General features: G+C 36.4%; 1 protein-coding gene across 1 annotated transcript in view; it reads left to right on the forward strand.

Moving 5' to 3' along the window:
- STIM2 (stromal interaction molecule 2) overlaps window positions 1-20,552 on the forward strand; it is a 102,977-nt gene that overhangs the window by 25,418 nt on the left and 57,007 nt on the right. Inside the window, exon 3 of the mRNA XM_024745538.1 lies at window positions 14,681-14,795. Coding sequence (XP_024601306.1) covers window positions 14,681-14,795 — 115 coding nt within the window. The remainder of the gene's footprint in view (window positions 1-14,680; window positions 14,796-20,552) is intronic.

Genomic DNA, 20,552 nt, shown 5'->3' on the forward strand with positions numbered 1-20,552 from the left:
ACAATATCATTCTCAGTGGTGAAAAACTGAAACCATTTCCTCTAAGATCAGGAACAAGACAAGGATGTCCACTCTCACCACTATTATTCAACATAGTTTTGGAAGTTTAGCCATGGCAATCAGAGAAGAAAAAGAAATAAAGGAATCCAAATTGGAAAAGAAGAAGTAAAACTGTCGCTGTTTGCAGATGACATGATACTATACATAGAGAATCCTAAAGATGCTACCAGTAAACTACTAGAGCCAATCAGTGAATTTGGTAAAGTAGCAGGATACAAAATGAATGCACAGAAATCTCTTGCATTCCTATAGACTAATGATGAAACATCTGAAAGAGAAATTAAGGAAACAGTCCCATTTACCATTGCAACAAAAAGAATAAAATACCTAGGAATAAACCTACCTAAGGAGACAAAAGACCTGTATGCAGAAAACTATAAGACATTGATGAAAGAAATTAAAGATTATACAAACAGATGGAGAGATGTACCATGTTCTTAGATTGGAAGAATCAACATTGTGAAAATGACTATACTACCCAAAGCAATCTACAGATTCAATGCAATCCTGGTCAAACTACCAATGGCATTTTTCACTGAACTAGAACAAAAAAGTTCACAATTTGTGTGGAAACACAAAAGACTGTGAATAGCCAAAGCAATCTTGAGAAAGAAAAACGGAGCTGGAGGAATCAGGACCCCTGACTTCAGACTATTCTACAAAGCTACAGTAATCAAGCCAGTATGGTACTGGCACAAAAACAGAAATATAGATCAATGGAACAGGATAGAAAGCCCAGAGATAAACCCATGCACATATGGTCACCTTATCTTTGATAAAATAAGGCAAGAATATACAACAGAGAAAAGACAGCCTCTTCAATAAGTGGTGCTGGGAAAACTGGACAGCTCCATGTAAAAAATGAAATTAGAACACTTCCTAACACCATATACAAAAATAAAGTCAAAGTGGATTAAAGACCTAAATGTAAGGCCAGACACTATAAAACTCTTAGAGGAAAGCATGGGCAGAACATTCTATGACATAAATCACAGCAATATCCTTTTTATTTTTTTTTGTTTTTAAATTTTTTATTTTTTTTTTGCGGTATGTGGGCCTCTTACTGCTGTGGCCTCTCCCGCTGCGGAGCACAGGCTCCGGACGCGCAGGCTCAGCGTCCATGGCTCACGGGCCTAGCCGCTCCGTGGCATGTGGAATCCTTCCAGACCGGGGCACGAACCCGTGTCCCCTGCATCGGCAGGCGGACTCTCAACCACTGCGCCACCAGGGAAGCCCCTTTTTTAAAATTTATTTTTATTTTTTTTTTGCGGTACGCGGGCCTCTCACTGTTGTGACCTCTCCCGTTGTGGATCACAGGCTCCGCACGTGCAGGCTCAGGGGCCATGGCTCACGGGCCTAGCCGCTCCGTGGCATGTGGAATCCTTCCAGACCGGGGCACGAACCCGTGTCCCCTGCATCGGCAGGCGGACTCTCAACCACTGCGCCACCAGGGAAGCCCCGCAAGATCCTTTTTGATCCACTTCCTAGAGAAATGGAGATAAAAACAAAAATAAACAAATGGGACCTAATGATACTTAAAAGCTTTTGCACAGCAAAGGAAACCATAAGTAAGATGAAAAGACAACCCTCAGAATGGGAGAAAATATTTGCAAACAAAGCAACCGACACAGGGTTAGTCTCCAAAGTACACAAGCAGGTCATGCAGCTCAATATCAAAAAAGCAACCCAATCCAAAAATGGGCAGAAGACCTAAATAGACATTTCTCCAAAGAAGATATACAGATTGCCAACAAACACATGAAGGGGTGGTCAACATCACTAATCATTAGAGAAATGCAAATCAAAACTACAATGAGGTATCATCTCACACCGGTCAGAATGGCCATCATCAAAAAATCTACAAACAGTAAATGCCGGAGAGGGTGTGGAGAAAAGGGAACCCTCTTGCACTGTTGGTGGGAATGTAAATTGATACAGCCACTATGGAGAACAGTATGGAGGTTCCTTCAAAAACTAAAGATAGAACTACTGCATGATCCAGCAATCCCACTACTGGGCATATACCCCGAGAAAACCATAATTCAAAAAGAGTCATGTACCACACTGTCCATTACACCACTTTACAATAGCCAGGACATTGAAGCAACCTAAGTGTCCATTGACAGATGAATGGATAAAGAAGATGTGGCACGTATATACAAATGGAATATTAATCAGCCGTAAAAAGAAACGAAATTGAATTATTTGTAGTGAGGTGGATGGACCTGGAGTCTGTCATACAGAGTGAAGTAAGTCAGAAAGAGAAAAACAAATACTGTATGCTAACACATATATATGGAATCTAAAAAAAAAAAAAAAAAAAAAGGTTCTGACGAACCTATGGGCAGGACAGGAATAAAGACGCAGACGTAGAGAATGGACTTGAGGACACGGGGAGGGGGAAGGGTAATCTGGGATGAAGTGAGAGAGTAGCATTTACGTATATACACTACCCAATGTAAAATAGATAGCTAGTGGGAAGCAGCTGCATCACACAGGGAGATCAGCTCAGTACTTTGTGACCACCTAGAGGGGCGGGATAGGGAGGGTTGGAGGGAGATGCGAGAGGGAGGGAATATGGGGAGATATATATATATATATATACACACATATAGCTGATTCACTTTGTTATACAGCAGAAACTAACACAACATTGTAAAGCAATTATACTCCAATAAAGATGTCAAAAAAATAGAATGCATTACTTTATACTTCATTTAAGAGTGATAATATGCTGAAGAGCTCAAATTAGTATTCTAAAGTTTATTTTTACTGTTGTGTAATAATCTTTCCCAGTAACTAGTGAAAACAGTTTCTTAATGAAAGTAACAGAACATTCTTTGTAAGTTAACAATCACTGAATGTGTTTTTCTCATTGATTACCCAAATAATATTTCCCCAGACTCTGTGTCTGTTAAGTCTGTGCATATGTGTACATATGAACTGGTTTGTGAATATGGCTCAGTATAGATTTTAGATCTAACAGTGTATGGAGAATGTTTATATGAAAAAAAGCATGTACTGTGGGGGCAGAGGATATATGGGAACTCTACTTTTCTGCTAAGTTTGCCTGTGAACCTAAAACTGTTCCAAAAAATAAAGTCTAAAAAAAATCATGTACTATTTTAGTACTATTAGTACTACTAATACTATTTGAATTGGAATCCATGGCAGATTTACAAAGTTACAGTGATATCATTTAGTTTTGTGCCAGGAGCCATGTATAAAATTGTTGTATTTGTCTGTGATGTCATTATTTTAAGTTGCACATGCAAAAATCATTTTTCTAATATTAGTATTAAAGTGAAACAAGTAAATGCATTTAATAGAACAAGTATCCCGTAAATAGAACTGTCTATGTGTATGATTAGGTTGAACAGTGTAAAAATACTGATATCTGACCATGTTTAATTATATAAAGGTATATTGTAGATCATTGGAGATTTTAAAGTTATTTCAATAAATAATACTTGGATAACTAAGATTTGGAGAAAAATAAAATTAGATTCTAACCTTTCACCTTACATCAAAAATAAATCAGATTAAAAAATTTAATAAAAGTGAAACCATTCAGGAGTTAAAAGAAAATATAGGTGAATACTTATTAAAAATTACTAGAACTTATGACTAAGAACCTGTCAGTTCCCTTAATTAGTCTGATTAAAACTTGGTTCTTGATATTGGCAAGGCAAAAAGAGTATCAGATGGAAGGAACTGTTCAATTATAGCTCTGGCTTTTATCTCTAGATATTTTTTCTCTCCTTAGGAAGGTCTCTCACTGTTTACTGCTGTGATTGCCTGGCAAACTTGTGTGTGTGTGTGCGCACGCGCGCGCCTGTGTGTGTATGCACACTTCTGTGTATTTGCACTTCTCTGCACTCTTCTTTTTCCTTTATCTGACTGTAATATGGAAGTATGCCTTTCCTTGAGTTCCCCCAAAGCTGAAACAAATTTTGGATGGCTTCATATCCTTTAGTTTTGATTAAAAGAATATATAGACAATAATATGCAGTTGGATAATTAGTTTATAAAGTCAATTTACCAGTTTGATTTTGTGGTTCCTTATATTTCTAATTCTCTATTTTTCTCTTGCTTTATTTCCTTATGTCAAAAGTCATCTTTGCTTATTATTGGTCATTAAATGAGTGTAGACTTTGGGTAATGAGTGCCGGATGGGGACTGGCAAGCTACAGAAGTTTTGTTACTTGAGGATTGTATATTTTAGGATGATTTTGGCTGCAAGTTATATAATATCTGAATTAAAGTAGCTTTACAGGTAGGAGTTTAGCATTTGAAAAGAAATTACCGTAAGTCTGTGACCAAATGGTTTCAAGCTTAGTTCAGAAGCTCAGTGATGTGTAGCACTCTGTGTCAGCTTTTTTTCGTTTTCTTGGCTTTCTGCTCATGCTACAAAGCTCCAAGTTTTGTATATCCTCACATGATAACATCAAGAGTGAGGAGATTGGAGGGCTGTTGTTTTGCCTTTATCTCAGTCTCTCTTTCTTTGTTTTATCAGAGAGGAGTCCAACACATATTCCCAGATGTAAATTAAGTATGTAATATTTCATAAAAGAAATACAGATGGTTAGTAAACATATATGAGAATTTTAATCTCATTTAGGCTCTGGGAATGCCTGATTTAATTCTGTGTTGTTCTTGGAAATTATCAGATAGTGCCTTGATGAATCTAGCTAACACCTTCCTGCATTAGGATAGGAGTTAACAGATAGTATGAAAATGTACATCAGAAGCTCTGATTGATTTGTTATAATTTTGTTTTTTAGTGTATTAGGCATGTAACAGAGCTTCTAGTCAGCATGAAAAAATATACAAGGTAATCATACTCAGTGAACATAATTTTATTAAGTATCAGATTTATTAAATGTAAGCTTCTCTTTTTTTAAGGATAAATAGACCTTATTTTAAATTTTACCATGGTAGTCCCATAATTAGTTTAATAATTCTCCTAATTATTGGCAGTTTGGGTGTTCTCAAATTTTTATTGTTGGTTAAACGATATTGCAATGAAAGTTCTTGACCTTTTTTATAGTTTTGGGAGTGTTGCTGTAGGATAAATTCTGAAAAGTGGAAATTCTGAGGTAAAAGCAATGAGCATTTAACATTTTAATTGATTTGCTAAAATTATCCTCCAAAAGTGTTGTGCTAGTTTGTACTCCCACAGATGTATGAATGTGCCATTTCCTACACATCCTGTACAGGCTTTGTGTTTTTTTCCACCAGCTTGAGGTATAATTGACTTACAATAAATTGCATATATTTTTCCCATGTAGTTACATTTCCAGCAATTTTTCTTCTGCTTATAGGGCTTGTTTTTTTTTGTGCGGTACACGGGCCTCTCACTGTTGTGGCCTCTCCCGTCGCGGAGCACAGGCTCCGGACGCGCAGGCCCAGCGGCCATGGCCCACGGGCCCAGCTGCTCCGCGGCATGTGGGATCCTCCCGGACCAGGGCACGAACCCGCGTCCCCTGCGTCGGCAGGCGGACTCTCAACCACTGGGCCACCAGGGAAGCCCTGCTTGGAGGGCTTTAAAAACATTTCTACTGGTACAGGACTTCTTGTCTGAACAAACTCTTCTGGTGTTTGTATATATGAAAAAGTTTTTATTTTGCCTTCATTTTTGAAAGGTGCTTTTGCTAGGTAAGAATTGTAGGTTAACAAGTTGTTTGTTTTTTTTTCCCATACTTTAAATATGCTGCTGGAGTATTCCTTGGGTTGTATTGTATATGATGAAAAGTCTGCTGTCCTCCTTTTCTTTCCCCTATACTTAATGTGCCTTTTTTCCCCTCTTCTAGATGCTTTTAAGATACTCTGTTTATCCCTCATTTAAAGCTGTTTGACTGTCATGTGGATTGGTGTAGTTTGTGTCTCTTGTCTTGAGGTTTATTGATCTTATGGAATCTATAGGGTTCATAGTTATAATAAAATTTGGAAAAATTATAGCCATCATTTCTTCCAATAAGATTTTTTGTCACTCTTTCTTGGTTCCTCAGGGACTCCAGTTACACCTGTGTTAGGCTGCTTGAAGTAGACCCACGGCTCATTATCCAATTTGGATAGTTGTTTTTTTTTTTTTAAATAGAGTTTTTTGGCTACGTTGGGTCTTCGTTGCTGCATGCAGGCTTTCTCTCGTTGTGGCGAGCAGGGGCTACTCTTTGTTACGGTATGCGGGCTTCTCATCGTGGTGGCTTCTCTTGTTGCAGAGGACAGGCTCTAGACATGTGGGCTTCAGTAGTTGTGGCACGTGGGCTCAGTAGTTGTGTCTCACTGGCTCTAGAGTGCAGGCTCAGTAGTTGTGGTGCACGGGCTTTGTTGCTCTGTGGCGTGTGGGATCTTCCTGGACCAGGGCTTGAACCCGTGTCCCCTGCATTGGCAGGCTGATTCTTAACCACTGTGCCACCAGGAAAGTCCCTGGATAGTTTCTAATGCTTATTGTATTTGTTTGCTAATATTAGTCTGCCGTGTTTAATCTGTCATTAATCTCATTTAGTGTATTTTTCATCTCATTCATTGTAGTTTTCATGTTTAGAATTTTGATTTGGGTCTTTAGAAAAGAACTTTAAACATGTCTCAATTAACATGCTTAATATTTACCCTAACTTAAATATCTAGAATATACTTGCAATAGTTATTTTAATATGTTTATTTACTAATTCTCTCATCTGTGCCATTTTTGGACTGCTTTTAATTGATTTTTATCCTAATTTGAGGTTGTATTTTTCTGTATCTTTGCATGTCTGGTAATTTTCAGTGGGTGCCAGACATCGTAGATTTTACCTTGTTGGGTGTGGGTATTCCTAGTTATTCCTATAAATGTTCTTAAGCTTTGTTCTAGGACAGGTTTAAGTTACTTGGGAACAGTTTAATCCCTTTGGCTGGTACGTATAAGCTTTTTAGGCAAGACCAATGTGGAGCTTAGTCTAAGGTTAATATTCCCTAGTACTGAGGCAAAACCCTTTTTAGTATTCTACCTGGTGACACACAAATTACGGTTTTCTACTCTGTCTTGTAGGAATAAGCACCATTCCCTGCCCTGTGAAATCTTCAGGGATTGTTTTCACTGATTCTTTTGCATGTCTTTTTTCTTTGGCTTGCTGTAGCTTCCTTGCATGCATGAGCTGATCGGTAGTCAGCTAAAGACTCAAGGCACTCTTTCTAGATACCCAGGCTTCTCCCTCTGTGCAGCTTTACTCTTCTCTGGTACTTAGTCCTGTATTCTCTACCCTCCCTTAGTCTCCTCAGCCTTTCAGTTCCATCTCTTCAACTCAGGACTGCCAGTCTCTGCCTGGGTTCTCTCTTCCTGCACCTTGTTCTGGAAGTTCTCTCCAGGAACTAATTTAGGGCAGCCATAGGGCATACTTTGTTTGTTTCTTGTCTCTCAGAGATCACTGTAATTTGTTGCCTAGTGTTCAATGTCTTGAAAGCTGGTGTTCCTTACATTTTGTATGGGTTTTCAGTTGTTTTGGGGGAGGATGGTACATCTGGTCTCTATGATTTCATCTGTGGCTGGAAATGTAAGTTCTGACTTACTAAATTTTCGCCAAAAAAAACAGAAGGAGATTTTTTGTTTGTTATGTCTTGAATGCTTATCACTACTTAAAGTGAAATTCACATATTTGTGTTAAATTTGAGTGACTTACTTTATATATATTACTGATGTTATGCTGATTGGATATAACTTTAATTTATGTGATCTTACGAGTATTGATCACACACAAATTCATGGATAGCAGAAAGACATGTATGTAGGTATTTGGGTGTTCAGAGTTCTGGAATCTGAGACCAAATCCTAATGGTAGGTTTTGTCAGAGGAAACTAAGGCCAAAACTTGACTTTGGTCTATCTCTAGTTGGCACAGTACCTACCTGTTTTAACTCTAGTATATATTTTCACCATATATTTGTAAAGCTATGCTCTCTTTTTTATCATTATAACTTTGTGAGATATCTTTTACCTTTTATTTTCCAAATGAGAACACAGAAGGTAAGTCATTTTGACTCTTTTGTGTTCTTTTTAATGACAGTACAGTGCTATTTTTCTTTTTTAAACTAGTAGGCAGACTGATGGAATCATGGGTAATTTTGTTAGAGATTTTTGGATTATGATCAATAATAATCTTGAAGAATAACCATGATATAGGTCATGCATTGGTTTCTGTAAAACAAATGGCAGGCCGACTTCAGTTGATAAAAACATTGTGTTTTACAAGTTTCTTTGTAAATTAGTTGTTTGTCTCTGACCATGGGTCATCTCTCTGTCTATTAACTGGTCCATCAATTACACCAGTGTCATAAATAATGGTTAAGTTCTACAATTAGCTTAAAAAAGGCTATGGTCTAGCTTAAATGGTGTTGACAGTAATTGTGGAACCAGTTGAACCCTGAGTTGTTCAGAGAACAGGATCCTAAGGAGGTCATCATTGGATTTATTATTGCAGGTAAACTGGGGATTGACTGATGGTTTTTTGACGTTGGAAGCTCAGGGAATGGGATTAAGGGCTGAAATGGTACTATGGCAACACTGCAAGGAGTTACCCTGGTGGGAGGTGGAGCAGAAATGTAAAGTTATGCTTGTATTAAAATGGAGAAACTATCCAAATCAGCCTGAATTTTTCATTAGCATATAATTTAGATGTTTGAATTTAGGATCTGAAGAAAATTTTTTCAGATGTTAAATAATTATACTTTTTTTTTCATTCTTAACTTTCATGAAAACATATACCAGTTTGCCTGTGTTCTCTTGTGTTTTTGTCATCATCCATCTTAGATGATAAGATCAAGGTTATTAAAACAAGGAATGTGTTAGTATACTAGAAGTAGCTCACACTTTTGAGTGTTTACTATATACCGGGCACTGTTCTTTACACATCGTATGAAATAAATTAATTTTCACAACCCTTTGACGTATGACTTTTATTACCATTTTGCTGATGAGAAAACAGGAGCACAGAGCATAAAGCAACTTACTTAAGGTCATTTGACAAATAGTAGATTTGGGATATCTGTGTGGTCTGGAGACTGAGTCTGTGCTCTCAGTCACTGTGCTGTTTGTTTTAACAATTTGGGGATGAAGAGAGAAACATAGGCAGCTCATGCTTAATTGTTAACGTTATCATTTCTGAGAGTTTGGGAATCAATGAATTTTTACAGAATATCCAGGTTAGGATGATGGTGAAGAACTTACGTTTTAGAATTATTTAGAATTTACTTTCACTATTAGGTCTTCTAAATAGCTATATACAAAATAGAATAAATTGTTAACCCTCTCATTGCCTTAGCTTTTTCATTTTTAAAAGTTGAGATTAACAGTAGTCACCTTACTTGTTATGCATTCTTTCCCCTCTGAAGCATTATGCTAAGCTATTTTAGTATTATTTTCAAGACAGGAAGACCCTGGAATTGTTTTCAAGGAACGCATCTGCTTTGACTGACTCACGTGTCAGACCTTGGATGATAGGTGTTGTTTTGATGACAGGTGTCCTTTGGGAAAGTCTCTGCTTACATTGTCAGTGAAAAGACTGTGGTTTTCCTCTCCATCTCTGTGTTACGTATTTTGTTTCAGAATATGTGAAATGGTACTTTAAGAGTATTGGGCAATCTTTTCTTCATAAATGTCTAAGTTCCCCAAAATGTGTATTAAACCTACCAATATAGTTGGGGTGAAACTCATTTATTTAGGCTTTAAACTTCAGCAGTAATAACATTGATATATAAAAACCAATTACTTTGGTTCGAAACATTTTTATTGTCTAATACTTCTGTGCACTATGAACGCATTTTTAATTTAACCTTTTTCATAACCATATGTAATGGGCAATTTTATTTTCCTCACTGTACAGAGGAGAAATATGAGGCTAGAGAGAACGTAAGTAGTGAAGTCAGATTTTGAATACAGTCTGTCGCTTCCAGAGTCTGAGTGCTTAACTGTGATGATAAATCACCTCTCCTGGGTTTTGAGGTCTTAAAATTGTGTATTTAAAAATAAAAGAGGAAAGACAGATTTATCATTGTTACATCACGGCAATCAGGACAAGAATTGTATAGCCCAGGCCTCCGGAGTAACTGAGACTGGAAAGTCATTGGGAACCGAGGCAGTTCTGTTGCTGTATCTTTCTGTGTGCTCACTCCTATCTCTTTTATTATTTTCTCTCTCTGCATATTGGCTTCCTCCATTCTCCTCACCACCTTGACTGCTCATAAAATGGTACCTTCAACACAAGTGTCTTTACTACCTTAAAAATCCAGAACCTTGGCCAAGTGACGCAGCTTTTCATGATCTGATTTGTAGTTTCCTGTGAGATAGAATTTTGTCATCCTGGTCAGGCTCTGGATTATTTTCTTCTGGGTCGAGTGTCTGTCCTTTGATCACATAGCTGTGGCGGGGGGGATAGGTTGAGGGAGGGGACACATTCAGGGATCTGCACTAATGTTGGTAGGTAGTTCTCAGGGAAAGAGGTAGAGGCTGAATAGAGTCCCAAAATATGTCTATATTAATATGTATCAGATTTTATTAAGCAGTATCATAAAAATACACAATACAAATATCAATACAAATGCAATAAATAGCATAAAAATAAAACAATAAAAGTAAATACAACAAAATAATGCACAAATACAAAATATAAATACAAATATAAAATGCAAAATAATATATATGTTACAGGTACAAGGAACTGAAATCAGTCTTTCAAAAGGTGACTTCCTGTAAGGTTGTGACACTCAAGGAAAGACTTACGAACTGTTCTCAATTGAAGGAGACTAAAGGGACTAAATTTAACACATGGTCCTAGATTGAATCCTTTTGCTACAAAGAATATCATTGGGGCAACTGCACATATGGAATGTGTTCTGTGGATTAAATAGTAGGGAATATAGAGTATCAGTGTTAATATCCTAATTTTTGTGGTCATACCATCACTATATAGGATGACATCATGTTTATAGGAAAACATGCTGAATTATTCAGTGATAATGGGACAACATGCCTGCAACTTATTCCCAAGTGATTCAGCTGGGGGGAAAAAGCTTTTTGTTTATTCTGCAACCTTTGAAAATATTTCAAAATAAAAAGTAAAAAAGAAAAAAACCTGTAACTTCTTTAAACTGGATATGTAATTTCTTTAATGGTACCAGAAGAATTTATATAAAAGAATCCTCTGGGTAAATGTTTTTGAAAAGAATATTCAATAGTCATTTATTTATTGAGCATTCCTTTATTTGTATTGTCAGTGCAGACTTTCCTGCAGTAGGTTTGCATAATTGGATATGTTTACTAAGGAACTCTACATTGTTTGCTGTACGTTATTTGAAGATTTACTTCATGGGATTTCAGATTCTATTTTCAGATTTCTTAATTCACAGATTTTAATGAATAAGAAGTATTTAAAATTTGCTCATGCATTTTCAGTTATTGGTGACTCTTTTTAAAATTTCTCTACTAGCCTCCCCCATTTCTAAAATCTGCAGTTTCCTGTGAAGTTATAAAGTGTGAGCAGTCAGAATTGTCTGCTCCTTTGTAAGATATTGGGAAAATGGTTTAATGGAAGCTAATGGTTTGTATTGTATTTGATTTAAGTATTTTCCAACTCAGTGTCAACATAAAGTAATTCTAATTATGGTGCTTTCTAGTCATATTTTATGATCAAAATGTTGAAGATATATTAGATATAGAGTATACTTTTGTTATATGAATATACTTTTATTTTGAGGGTTATATTTTATTTTATTTTATTTATTTATTTTTTTTGTGCTATGCGGGCCTCTCACTGTTGGGGCCTCTCCCGTTGCGGAGCACAGGCTCCGGATGCGCAGGCTCAGCGGCCATGGCTCATGGGCCCAGCCGCTCCGCGGCATGTGGGATCTTCCCAGACTGGGGCACGAACCCGTGTCCCCTGCATCGGCAGGCGGACTCTCAACCACTGCGCCACCAGGGAAGCGCTCGAGGGTCATATTTTAAAACAGAAGTATGTATTAATTTTTGAATGATAATTCCAGAGAAAACATAATTCAGTGTATTTATTCAGTTTTCGCTCAACTTTCTTAGGAGTCATTTCTTTTATAGCAGATGTACTATAGATATCTTTATAAGCTTTTTAAATTGTCTTTTTTATATCTTAATTATTTTGTTAAGTACATATTTTGATAGATATCTATATACTCATTCTAGGCTTTCTAGAGTAATTCAGTAGCTGGAAAGCCACACCTAGTTTATATATGGTAATTAGCTTTATTTTCTGAAATATGTTGATCCTAAAGCCATAGAAGTCTACTTCTGGGTTCTTTGTGTTCACGTGGTAAAAAGAATTTCCTAGGACATTGTTTTTTTAATGTGTCACATAAATGAAACAGTTGCCATTTGTTCCAACTGACTGGACCATTTCCAAGACAGGCTTCCTCTCTGCTCTGTCAATCATCATGTTTTTCATTCTAGAATTTCTCTCTAACTCTTGGATCTCTTCCAAGATAGGGGCAGTTTCTGAGCATCTCAGTGGCAGATATTTTCCAGGTATATCTACGGGTTTCAAAAAATGTTAGTCAGGAGAGGAAGAGGGATGGGCAGAAATAGGGAAATAGAAAATGGGAAATAGAAATAGACAGGAGGAGTGGAGGCAGTGAGGCAGGTCCCTTTAAAAATAACTTTAAAAAGGAACATTTAGGGGCTTCCCTGGTGGCGCAGTGGCTGAGAATCTGCCTGCCAGTGCAGAGGACACGGGTTCGAGCGCTGGTCCAGGAAGATCCCACATGCTGCGGAGCAACGAAGCCCGTGAGCCACAACTGCTGAGCCTGCGCTCTAGAGCCCACGAGCAACAACTACTGAAGCCCGCGCGCCTAGAGCCAGTGCTTCACAACAAGAGAAGCCACCGAAATGAGAAGCCTGTGCACCGCAGCGAAGAGTAACCTCCGGTCGCCGCAACTAGAGAAAGCCAGTGCACAGCAGCGAAGACCCAACACAGCCAAAAATAAATAAATTAAAAAAAGGGGGGGGGGCATTTAGGAAAAAAAAGAGTAAGGCATTGTTTAGAACAATATAATATACAAGTGCTAAAGTGGGCCTTCTAGATTAGTGCTTTCCAGATTACCTCTATGGTGAAGAACCAGATATTTTGTTACCAGTTCATTATGGGTAGGACCTACATGGCAAGTAAATTTACCTTATGCTTGGGGTCAAATTCCTTGAAAGTATTGTCTAATTGCTATAAAGGTTTCTAAATTCTGAAATTTCTTCATTTCTGTGTATATTCTACACCAGTGTCAGTTTGCTGATTGACACTAGTCTGCTGACCACATGCAGAGTAGTGGTTTTTCCTAAAACTTTGTTTCTTCGTTTGTACCCAAGGTTATTTAGCTTAGAAAAGTGAAATGATCTTCTCTATATTTCTCTACAGCTATTAAAGTTTTCTTTTTTAGTTTCAGTGGAGAACAGCTCTACTCAAAAGTAAAATTTGGTCTTTTGTTTGAGGGTGATGTTCATTGTCAGTATATAAAAGTCAGAAAAATATGCCTCTAGGGTTTGGAGCTCTAAGAGATTTCTACTTTCTGCATTATGAATTTCTGAAATAAGCTTTTGTATGATCTTATAATTTTGGAATCAGAAAAAAAAACTAATAAAGATACCAAATAAAACAATACCAAAGCAAGAAAGATCAGAAATATTGAGGTAGAAAAAGCATAATAATTTATAAAAACTATTAGTTTTATATAATTAGAGTATTGGGTTGATTTGGGGAAAGTGTCAAGAGTTAAAGCCTAAAAGATTGTCAGGGACAAGATCGGGAAATGGTATGTAATTCTTAAAAAGTTAGCTTTTTATTTGCTAGACAGTGAAGGGCACTTGGAGAATTTTATATAATGAAGCAATACGGAGTAGGTTGGTTTTTAGCAAAGAAAATTTTTAGTGTTTTCTCTCTGTATATACTTTAAAGTAAGATTAATACTTTTTTGTATTCAGTTTTGTAAAATACTTTACTTCAGTTTTGTAAAATACTTTAGTTCTAAACACTGTAATCATGTCTTTCAACTATAAGTAATGACTTAAAAGGTAGAAGAACAGAAATACGATGCAGTAATTGAGGTTAGTATTTAGTGTGTTCTGAAATACCCCTGTCACTAAGTATTTGGTAAAAATGTATAATAATTGAGGCAGTACATTATGCTGTTGAGTGTAACCAAACTGCTAGGGTTGGAATCTCAGCTCTGACATTCATTATTTTTTCAACCTTAGGCAAATTACTTAACCTCTTTGGGCCTTGGTTTTCTTATCTATAAAATGGCAATACATAATACTTTCCTTATAGAACTGTCATGAAGTTAAATGACTGTGTGTGTGTGTAGATATGACATATTTATTATATAATGTGCAATAGGACCTGATAAATAATGAGTTAAATAAGTACTTTTACTGCTGCTGCTGTTGTTATGATTAGAAGACATCTCATTAAATAAATTTTATAAACATTTAAGAATGTGAGTATAAAATACCAAACATGCACCAGTTATGATCAGAAAATTACCAGCTGCTGTATTTCACATTTTACTTTCTTCTGTTTGTAGAGAATAAAATAATGAATTTAAGTATACTTAACTTAGTGTTTTCTCTTTTATAGTTTATCAGAGAAGATATGAAATATAAAGATGCTACTAATAAACACAGCCATCTGCACAGAGAAGACAAGCATATAACTGTTGAGGATTTATGGAAACGATGGAAAACATCAGAAGGTAAGACTGTTTTAGTGATCTGAATCCCTGAGCTGCTTTTCTCAGCTCACTAATTGCATATGATTTACAAACAAATCAAAATAACATTTCTGTGAGGATATTTATATTTTAGTAAATAATTGTTCCATTTTTTATTTTGAAATATGATTTTAATTTTTCTTAGGATTTATTAAAGGTCAGCCTGTTTTCAGATAATTTGATACCTTATACTAGAATAAATAAGGTAACGCATGTCTGAGAGCTTAAAGTTGTAGAGCATTGTTTCATCTGTTAAATGGCATTATTATAAAAGGTTTGTCAAATAAACATGTGGATCCCAAAGTTTAATTTTTTTTTTAATTTATTTAATTTATTTTTGGCTGTGTTGGGTCTTCGTTGCTGTGCGTGGGCTTTTTCTAGTTGCGGCAAGCAGGGACTACTCTTCGTTGTGGTGTGTGGGCTTCTCACTGCGGTGGTTTCTCTTGTTGTGGAGCACGGGCTCTAGGCGCACGGACTTCAGTAGTTGTGGCATGTGGGCTCAGTAGTTGTGGTGCACGGCTTAGTTGCTCTGTGGCATGTGGGATCTTCCCAGACCAGGGCTCAAACCCGTGTCCTCTGCATTGGCAGGCGGATTCTTAACCACTGTGCCACCAAGGAGGCCCCACCGAAGTTTTTTTTTAATTACGGAGAACAGTTCCTAAAGTCTTTAGAAGGCAAAGTCTGCTGATGATAAAGACTGCATGATACAGTTGTGTAATTTATATTTTATTCCTTTTTCTACCCTTAAGTCCTCAAGCTGTCTTATGGATAGTAATTTTTTAGGGCAGGAAAAAGGTATGGCCTAAAACCTCAACTTGATCCCCAATTGTAGAAAGCTACATTAAAAAAAAAGTCTGTTAAGTTTTTTTCTTTTTCTTTTTTAGTGGCAGTGTCAAACAAAATGTCTTTTTCCTAATGTTTCTATTCTTTTGTCAAAGTCAAGCAATTATATTGTAGCATATATTTTTCTCTGCCAGTTTGAATAGTGAAATGAAATTAAAAAGAATGTGGGACAGATTACCAAGTAGGAGTTATGAAAAAATAACAAAGTTTACTAGATTGTCAGTGGTAACATTTGGAAATGAGAAAATACAGGAAACTATTCCATCAACTCAGTATTATTATTAATATAGAAGAAGGTTTGCTTGGGAGGGGAGGGATAAATTGGGAAATTGGGATTCACATATACACACTACTATGTATAAAATAGATAACTAATAAGGAACTACTGTATAGCACAGGGAACTCTACTTAGTACTCTGTAATGACCTATATGGGAAAAGGATCCAAAAAAAGAGTGGATATATGTATATGAAAACTGATTCACTTTGCTCTATACGAGAAACTAACGCAACATTGTAAATCAACTATACTTCAATAAACATTTTTTTTAAAAAAGGTGTTCTTATGGTTTTGTTTTCACTTTCTAAAAGAGGCATCTGATGAAATACTCCGGGAAGAAGAAAAAGAAAGAAGGAAAAAAATACCACTGATTTTAATGAAAGATACATAGACTTAAAAGAAACCTCTCCATTTCCTTTCCCCATATTATTTTAAAGTAATATGAACTTGGGTAGGAATAGAAATAAATGAGTATAAGTTTCATGGGGGAAAGTGCTAGAATGGTCAAAAACTCAGTAAGACTATTTATATGAGATATCTCAGCAATATGTAGATATTAGTAAAGGACTTGGAGATCCAATGGAGTCTGTTGCCACTAGTATATTCTAGATTTGGAGTTTGTGGTAAGCTGAATGGAGCCCACAAAACTAACTACGTTTGAATGAAGGAAAAAAAAGATTTGACCACTTCTCACCACCTGTTGTGCTACCACCCTGGTTCAGCCCTCATCCCTTTCCTGGATAATTGTGGTAGCTGCCTGAAGGTCTCCTTCTGTATACTTGTGCTCTTTTGAAATTTGTTCTTCACTTAGCAGAGTAATCTATTTAAGATATAAATCAAATTTGCTCAATACCCTGTAATGGCTCAGAGTAAAAGTTAAAATCTTTACAAAGATCTGTAAGGCTCTACATGATCTGTCCTCTCCTGCAGCCTCCTCTCTTCCGTTTTCTGTCTTTTCCATTTCTCTCACTCAATGTGCTCTGCCCAGATGGAATCCTTGCTGCAGGAATGCAGATGTCCTCCTGGCTAATTCGTTATCTCTTTTTCGGGCTCTTCTCTCCTTGAGGCCTACCCTGACCACTCTATTTAAAAATGCAAATTGCAAACCATGTCCCCCTGCCCCCCTCTTGGTCATTTGGCACCCTTGTTGATCCCTCTTACTTAGCTTCACACTTTCTTTACCCCATGTCAGGAATCAGCTTCTAAGTTATAATATAATTGACTTATTTGTTATGTTTGTCTCCCTTCTGTCCCCTACCCCTGAAAACGTTAGCCTCAGAAAGCGGGGTGGGGGGAGGTCTTTGTCTATTTTGTTTATTACTGTGTCCCAAATTCAAGGGGATTCTGTACTTAAACCCCATTTTGATTTCCCACCCTGGTGAGTTTTGTGGGATCTTTTGTGATTTATGAGAATGTATGTTTGTTTTCAGCTTAAGGTCTTTTCAAGTTAAATAGCTTCTTAAGTCACTTTTTTCCTAGGCTTTCACCTTAATTTCCACCCCCTAAGATTTTACCATTATGGTGGTGAGACGATTTCCCCCTAAGTCTTCAAAGAGTTGGCCTAAATTGTCTGCTTTATGCTTCCTTTTCTCCAAACCCCAGTCTCTCACATAACCTTCTTAGGGGATTAGGGCTTGGGAGGAAGTATCTTAGGGCTCCTAATAAAACAGCTGCATGGGAGGGAAGAGAGAGGAGTTGAGTGAAATAAACCTCTACTAGAAGCTTTATGGTGACCTGATTGATTTTCTCAGTGTCATTTTTCTCAGTTGATTTTACCATGTCATAGTCTTTTTATTTATTACAGGCTTCATGTAAAAAGGCAGAGCATTGTTGTTAGACCAGTGGTTTTTAAATCATAGCCTGACAAGCCCCGGGTTTCCTGGAGATATCTCAGGGACAGGGATAAATGGGTAGAGTTCTGCTTTTATCTGGTATATTCTGTTTCTGTTTAAGATTTCTCTTGAGAAACAAAAAGTAATTCTTCTGAAAAGGTTTGGAAATTGTTGATAAAGAGATTAGAATGCAATAATATGTAATTTAAGATTGTTTAGTTGAATATGAATATAGGTACATACACACATATATGCATACACGCACAAACATACAGTCATACTTTGCCCGTCATTGTTGTGTCTTCAGTGCCTGGAACAGTGCCTTATTTACTTTGATTTTCAGTAAAGATTTGTCTAATGAATTGAATGAATGAGTGTATAGTGCCCCATGAGCATTGCATTCTCAGTAATTCAGTTCATACTTTGAGTACAGGCATTTCTGCCATAATGAAATATATGCACTCCTGGAAAACTTATGCTTTGCAAAATTATGAACTTAAAAATTAGAACTTATGGGAAAAATCGGGGTTGGAGCAGACTACTGAAAACCTCTGCAATGTTGTAATCAGAGCACTAACAGTACTAATAAAACTACAGGTAAAAAAGACGTGTTAAATCCCTAATCAGTAAATACTGTAGTAGATATAGGACTTTACCTTAAAAAATAATTAAAGATAACTTATTAAAAGGAGGTATTAGGTAGGGTTGAAGTTGCTAAATTATGGAGACAAGGGCAATGTGCACAAAGATGAGAACTGAGCAACAGCATTTCTAAGAGCCTGTGGCCAGATTGAGCTAAAAGGAAGAAGGAATGGTGAGCAGACATCATGTTCATAGCTTTGTTGTTCTGGTATGGAAGGACTAATGAACTCTCTGATAGGATTATACACAGAAGGTGGTGTTTGTGGTAGGCTGTGAAGGTTGACCAGGAGTTCTGGAAGGGGATAATGACGTAGACCATAAATGGTAGCCCCCATATAGCTCCTCCTTCAGTTACCTGAAAATTTGCTAGAAATGGAAGTGTAGGTAGCATACTAAAGGAGACGTGTGGACTTTCAAGCTGTACAAATTTAAATCCTGGCTCTTCTCTTTATGAACATTAAGACATTTGGCACATTTAAAAATTCACTTGTAAAATGCAATTCTTGTGTGATTTAAATGAGTAGTGTAGTAAAAGTGCCTGGCATAATTCCTGGCAACACTCGATAGGCACTAAGTGGTGACTTACTTACCTTTGTAATAATGCTGAACGAACTAAAATGTTCAGCTCTATTTAAAGTTTTGTAAGGTTTTTGATTCAGTCTCTTAATATTCATCAATAAAATGAATAGATATATTAGACTACATACTCACCATTGTAGTGTGCAATTCTCTGGTTGGTAAAATGTACCTGAGATCTTTATGGAATATTGTCAGTGGGGAAAAAGTAAAGTTGTGTTCCTCAAAAATTGATACTGATCTCATATAGAAAAATTTCAGCATGACCTGAATGTACTTTTTGTGTGTGTGTGTAGAGAATGCTTGGTTAATTTGCACATGGCAACAGTCCAATACAAATGAAAGCTATTTAAAAAACTAGTATTAGATTTCAGACAGATTTTGATAAACTAGATCAGTTGTTAAAATTAATGAATGAGCAGTTAAATAGTAGTCAGCTACCTCATGAAGGAAAATATAGATAGAAAATTATTGGTTATGTATAAGATCTAGGGACCATAGTAGATTAAAAAACTGATTAAGTAATGTACTGTTTTTAAAAATGATAACTCATTAGGTTAAATAGTTATTTTAACATGTGACACTCATGAGGTAATCTTTCCATCCTGTTCAGCACAGGTCTCAATCTTACCTAAGGTCATTGTGTAATTTTGGGCTTTACAGATTGAATAGACATCTGGAAAATTTGCTGAAGGTTTATTATTATTATTATTATTGTTTATTGATTAGAAATTTAAAGGAACTGAAATTGTCTGAGAGAATGAAAGATGTCGGCCTTTAATGATGGATGTTTTGAAGTGTATATAAAGCCTGGCTAGAGATAAATGACTAAGAGTGTTTTCTTTCTGTTTAGGAAAGCAAAAATGTAAATGTTACCTAAAGGAAATATAAACGAAAAGAATTCCTGACTATGGGTGTTAAATTTCTAAAAGTAAGGAAGATTATAACTATCTCCTTTGTATAGATCCTTGATATTCATAAGGATTTTCTTCTGGGTGTGAAAGTATAAATGGATCTCTAAATGTTGATAAAATCTATCTGCTTTTTCATGTGTATGTTGTTGGTTACAATGAGACTGGAATGAAAAAAAAATGTAAAAGGATCAGTGCACATTGCTTGACATTATCAGCAGAGTAACTCAAAATGTAGACCATTATAGATAATAAGGTAGCCATTATCTTTGTGGCGTCCATCAACACAGTATTGTATGTTTACAGTAGTAGACATAGCAGTCACTATGGTGACTGATATTCACTTATACAAGTAAGTATAAGATAAGGCCTTGTTTTTCCAGTTTACGATATTGTTACATGTGCACAGCTGAAATGTTAAATAACAGTACAGGAAGGTTTGATTAAATACTAGGTCAGTGGTTCTATTGTGGGAGTTTAAGAGAATGAATAGATTTATTATGAGGAAGTCTTCATTAGGGAGGTGAATCTTCAGCAAGATTTTGAAAGAGAGAAAATTTTCTTAGAAGTGAGAAAGAGAGAGGGATATACATACAGGTTAGCACTTTAAAATGAGGAAGTGTATAGGTGTAATTCCAGACTTTAGTCCTAAATCC

Source organism: Neophocaena asiaeorientalis, unplaced genomic scaffold (genome assembly GCF_003031525.2).
Source record: "Neophocaena asiaeorientalis asiaeorientalis breed wild unplaced genomic scaffold, Neophocaena_asiaeorientalis_V1.1 scaffold397, whole genome shotgun sequence".
In the NCBI taxonomy this organism is placed as follows: domain Eukaryota; kingdom Metazoa; phylum Chordata; class Mammalia; order Artiodactyla; family Phocoenidae; genus Neophocaena; species Neophocaena asiaeorientalis.